Source organism: Bison bison, unplaced genomic scaffold, assembly GCF_000754665.1.
Source record: "Bison bison bison isolate TAMUID 2011002044 unplaced genomic scaffold, Bison_UMD1.0 scf7180017846595, whole genome shotgun sequence".
NCBI classification, from domain to species: domain Eukaryota; kingdom Metazoa; phylum Chordata; class Mammalia; order Artiodactyla; family Bovidae; genus Bison; species Bison bison.
Window position 1 is genome coordinate 15,905 of NW_011477168.1, and position 759 is coordinate 16,663.

Here is a 759-nt window from a genome sequence, read left to right on the forward strand (position 1 = left end):
TGGCAGCCTTTTGAAAGCACCCCTTGCTTTGCAGGTTTTACTTTGGGATCTGGCTGTCTGTGGCTAGCTTTCCTCCCCACCCCCCTCCCCGGGGTCAGCTCTGGGTCCCTCCACGAAGAGAGGGGGGGCATCCCCGCCCACCCTGTACAGGCAGGGCCAAGGGAGCCTCACGTCTGGTTTGGAGGCAGGAGAGCAGACTGTGCGGTCCTCTGTGGCTCCCCTCTGCCTGCATGATCCAGCAGGCAGGAGGGAAGCCAGGAGGGTGAGGCGCTCACCGCTCGGATGGCCAGCCACACTTGCAGGTAGCAGAGGATGATGACGCTGAGTGGGATGAAGCAACACGTGATCATGAGAACGATCATGTACGACTGCACCCCTGGGTAGGAGCTGCCGCTGAACACATCGGGGCCACATGAAGTCTTCAGGCCGTGGGGCCAGTACCTGCAGAAAAGGGCCAGAAGCCCGTGCTGAAATGGGCAGGGACCAGGATCTCCACCCTGGCACCCCAATGACTTGATTGAGGGTTGTTGGGCTTTTTTTTTTTATTATTGTGGTGAAATTCACATTACCCAAATTGACTTTTTTTGCAGTGAACAGTTCAGGGCCATCTAGGACATACACGGTATGGGGCAACTGCCGCCTGTCTGCTTCCAGGACATTTTCATCACCACCCCTCAAAGGAGGGCCTTTGGTAGGATTTCTGTAAATCCTTCTCCATCTCTGATCTCATTTTCCCCTCTTTTTTTTTTTTTTTTTTTT

At 54.7% G+C, this 759-nt stretch overlaps 1 protein-coding gene across 1 annotated transcript in view; it reads right to left on the bottom strand.

Moving 5' to 3' along the window:
* Positions 1–759, bottom strand: part of LOC104988817 (medium-wave-sensitive opsin 1) — a 9,401-nt gene that overhangs the window by 4,279 nt on the left and 4,363 nt on the right. The window contains exon 4 of the mRNA XM_010840278.1: positions 276–441. Within this exon, the coding sequence (XP_010838580.1) occupies positions 276–441 (166 nt within the window). The remainder of the gene's footprint in view (positions 1–275; positions 442–759) is intronic.